Genomic DNA, 4,252 nt, shown 5'->3' on the forward strand with positions numbered 1-4,252 from the left:
CATTCCCTCCCCCCCTCCGAATGTCTTTTAGATAAAGACTTTTGGAAAAAAAAAATGCTGAATTTGCAAATTGAAATGTTTCGCAAAATATTATATTCATTAGCTTCAATGATATAAAAATACATTCGTGTCTTGCATTAAGCGCATGCGAAAGTCATGTACAAATAATTATGATTCGTCTGTGTGCGTTGATTATATAGACTTGGTTATATCGAGAGTTTGACTAAATTTTACAAGAAATAATACCATCTATCAGCAGAATATCAGAAAAATCCAAAAATATTGTAAATTCTCAAAATTATGACAAACAAGGACTGGGACATTCTTTAGGATTTCAGATTAGAATGTTAATTGCTGTTTAGAACATTTTTAGATTTATTTATATGGGTCTCAGGACATTTTGAAATTTTCATCTTTGTTAGTATAAGGTACTAAACACATTCCACATATGTCCCAAAATATTCAGGATGTATATTCATCCATATTCATCCTGAAAATGTCTTGCTATTAGAAGTATTATTTAAATACAAAAACTCATTTTGATCTTGCTTATTGTTTTTGAAGATTTTCTAATCGATTTTATTGTTTAAAAACTTATTATTATTTAAAAAGAGTAAGTTATTTAAAAATAATTGATATCAAGTAGAGAAAAATAGAAATAAAAATAATGATAGAATCGTACCTGATGTCGGTACGATCTTAAAAGGTTCTTCCGATTCCAAATGATCGCTAAATCCGATCTCATTTCGTGCGAAGATCCTTACGAGATATTCGTGATTCTCTTGCAGATCTCTAATGTTCAATTTTTGTATATCCGCGCTAACTCTTCCCACTTCCATCCACATAGTTTTCTTCGCGTCTCTAATAGCAATTTTATAACCCTCGAGAGATGCACCGCCGTCTGATTCGGGTCTACCCCATTCGATTACCATTGTATTCGCTGCAATCTGTCTCATCTCTAACGGAGCAGTAGGTGATGATGGAACATCTACAAATAATTCAAAAAGCATATTATAAATTGTTACTTTAGGTATACGATAATTTGATAATAGTATCTATATAGTATATATACAACATTATATTGTATTTTATATATATATAAATATAAATTAGTATATAAATTAGTAAATAGCTTACTAGCATGAGTTTTTAGTGTGATCGGCTCGGAATTAGTAGGTATGCTAAGACCTAAACTATTTTCAGCAAAAATTCTAAAGAGGAATTCGCTTTCTTTTAGGTTCTCTATACAATATTGGTGTATTGTAGCATCCAAAGTGACAACTTTCGACCACCTGGCGCCTTTTCCGATTAATGGTCTCTTCTCGATTATATAACCTATAGTGAGAAGAAAATAATATGTATTATTGAAAATAATATGTAATATTAAATGTCGAAATGGAAAATTCATTTTATAAAAGTTTATATTTTATTTGCACATATATTATCACCTGTCAATTCCGATCCTCCTGTTGTAGTTGGTGGTGACCAACTAAGAGTGACACTTTTGCTAGTGACATTTGTTGCTCGGACGTTTAGCGGGCACGAAGGTGGTGCTGAAGAAAATTTAAATTATTATTTGCTCAATATATACATATGTCTTGCTATATTAGAATTCATATATAATTATGTTTTACAACTATTTAGCGAAATCTTTAGCGAAATCGATTGGATGCATTAATACGCATACATAAACCGTAGTACATAAACTGATGTGTAAAAGTCGAAATGTAAAAGTGTAATATAAATATTTATATATTAAATGGCAAATTTTTATATACTTTATTGTGTTACTTTGTAAAATATGTATTGGGCATTTTATTATTCGAGATATTTGCATTTCATTTTTATTCTCGGATCAATATATACGGTAATACGGTAAATTATATTGCTATGCTTGTCTTAGCGCTGAGACACTAGCGTGTCTCCTGATTTAATATATACCAATACTAATGCGTCTAATCAAATTTGTTAATAAAAAAACGCAAGGATAAGATACAATTCAAGAATAGGACATGAAAAACAAAAATAAGAAACTTACTCTTAATAGCGATAGTTTTGGTTGATGGAAATATGCCTAGTAGCGCGTATATGCTGTTTTCTGTAAGCTTTATTAATTCTAAGCAAAAGCAAAAGCGATCGTATTTATTATTAGATTATATTGGAGATTAATAATAATTGAAAATCAGTAATATGATGATTGAAAATAAGTAATATGATAAAACATTTAAAAAATAATTAGTAAACTTACTCGGTTGTTTACCGGTTGTAATCACTTCTTCTGCTGTATACGGAGGACCAGCACCAACGTTATTTTTAGCTATTATTCGGAAATTGTACGATGTATCCGGTTTTAAATCGGATACAGTAACATTAGTAACTTCCCCCTTTGTACTCGCAATCTAAGAAAGCATTAAAGATAAAGATTGTCTTAGTGCTGTGGACAATAAGTGTCTTAATGCACAGATAATGTGAGTACTAACTTTTTGCCAAGTTTTCTTAGATGTCTCCTTCATTTCAATAATGTATTCTATAATAGGAGACCCGCCATCATTCTTTGGTGGTTCCCATTTTAATGTGAATGATGTTTTCGTCATTCCAAAAACTTCGAGTGGTCCTCTCGGTGGGCCCGGTGTTTCTAATTATCAAACCAATAAAATATGTGTATATTTGAATATTTTATAAAGTTATATATAATTTTCTTAACATTCTTTTTTAATATTTAATACACAAAAAAACATAATTTTTTTTTACCGAATGAAGTTCTTGTTCGAATTGATTCGGATTCCAAAGGATCTGAGGATCCAACTGAGTTTCTAGCAACTATTCTGAATAGGTAGTCGACATCTTGCTGTAATTTCTGCACACAGAAATTCTCAACTTCTTTGTCAACATCACCTACTTTTGTCCAAACTTTCTTATTCATGTCGCATTTCTCGATGGTATATCTTTCCAGTTCAACACCACCATCATCGATTGGCGGTCGCCATTCTATGGTGACGCGATCTTGTCTAATTTCTTTTGCGATAACTGGTCCCTGAGGTTTGCTTGGTTTATCTGTAATATGTAATAAATATGCACATCACTAATTTTAAATTTACTTTAAAACTTTCATCATTATTTGATCAATGTGAAAAGTCAACCTATAACACGAAGATGACATTCCATCGATGAGCTACCGGCTTCGTTCGATGCTTTCACTGTATAGATAGCTGTATCATTTCTAACAAGTGAAGAAATCATAATAATAGATATAGTTTCCTTAGTCTCAATGGAAATGCGCTTATCAATTATTGTTTTGTTATTTATCATCCATATTACTTCCGGTTTTGGGAAACCACTGAAATGAATTTCGGCTTTCCATTTATCGCCCACTGTTAGTCTCTGCTTTCTTAAATTTTCGTCGCAAGTGATCTTTGGAGATTCTTGAATTTTTAATTGACATGATGTTTCTGCCATTCCTGCATCATTTTGAGCTTTAACCGTAAATGTGGCTGAAGATGTTTCAGTAGTTTTTCGAATAGTATATTTAGCTAAATGATTTTCATATGTAATATCACTATCTTCGAAAGCCTTGCCATCTTTTAACCTAGAAAATAATTTTCACAATATATCTCGAGCAACAATTGACATATTTAGCTGCTGCAATTAGATAAAAAATGAAATAATAAAAAATTACCATGTAATACGAGGTGTCGGTATACCACCAATTACGCAAGAAAGTGTGATGGTCTCTTCTAATCCAATGACGATACTTTTAAGTGCTTCAAGAACAGTCGGTGGCTCAGACGCTGATAACTTGGAAATTCTTAGATATGGTGTATTTAGTGATGCTTCCCCTGGTCCAGCTTCGTTAACAGCTGTTGCACGGAAGGTATATTCCTTGTCGGTGATTAAGTTGATTAATTTATATGTAGTTTCAATTATTGTCTCCGTAATTCTGCTCCATCTTGAAATTAAATTAAATTTTCTTGGTTACAAATTATAGAGATATGTATAAGAAAATACATGTTTAGATTTTTTGTTTTTTTCTTTAACAAGTCCACAAAATTTTGTATTACTTACAAAGTTTCTGTTTTTTCTCGATATTCTAAAATGTATTCTATGATCGAGGAGTGTCCATCTGTATCTGGTTTCTTCCAATGAAGAGTAATGCTGTCATCGGTTATTTCAAGAGGTTCCGGAATTCCTGGTGCACCAGGTACCTCTGTAATGTGTGTGTGTGTGTGTGTGTGTGTGTATATATATATATATA

General features: G+C 31.6%; 1 protein-coding gene across 8 annotated transcripts in view; it reads right to left on the minus strand.

Annotated features, from left to right (window-relative positions):
• The window catches only part of LOC108688942 (titin), an 85,086-nt gene that overhangs the window by 1,170 nt on the left and 79,664 nt on the right, over positions 1 to 4,252 (minus strand). For 6 of the 8 annotated variants that reach the window (XM_018195500.1, XM_018195494.1, XM_018195498.1 and 3 more), the window contains 10 exons: positions 4,063 to 4,204; positions 3,677 to 3,946; positions 3,141 to 3,586; positions 2,752 to 3,054; positions 2,481 to 2,635; positions 2,249 to 2,399; positions 2,039 to 2,116; positions 1,449 to 1,553; positions 1,138 to 1,335; positions 683 to 988 (listed from right to left, as the gene is read on the minus strand). In XM_018195500.1, coding sequence (XP_018050989.1) covers positions 683 to 988; positions 1,138 to 1,335; positions 1,449 to 1,553; positions 2,039 to 2,116; positions 2,249 to 2,399; positions 2,481 to 2,635; positions 2,752 to 3,054; positions 3,141 to 3,586; positions 3,677 to 3,946; positions 4,063 to 4,204 — 2,154 coding nt within the window. The remainder of the gene's footprint in view (positions 1 to 682; positions 989 to 1,137; positions 1,336 to 1,448; positions 1,554 to 2,038; positions 2,117 to 2,248; positions 2,400 to 2,480; positions 2,636 to 2,751; positions 3,055 to 3,140; positions 3,587 to 3,676; positions 3,947 to 4,062; positions 4,205 to 4,252) is intronic. The other 2 variants (XM_018195497.1, XM_018195496.1) reach the window with 1 other exon arrangement.

This window comes from Atta colombica, unplaced genomic scaffold, assembly GCF_001594045.1.
Source record: "Atta colombica isolate Treedump-2 unplaced genomic scaffold, Acol1.0 scaffold250, whole genome shotgun sequence".
NCBI classification, from domain to species: Eukaryota; Metazoa; Arthropoda; class Insecta; order Hymenoptera; family Formicidae; genus Atta; species Atta colombica.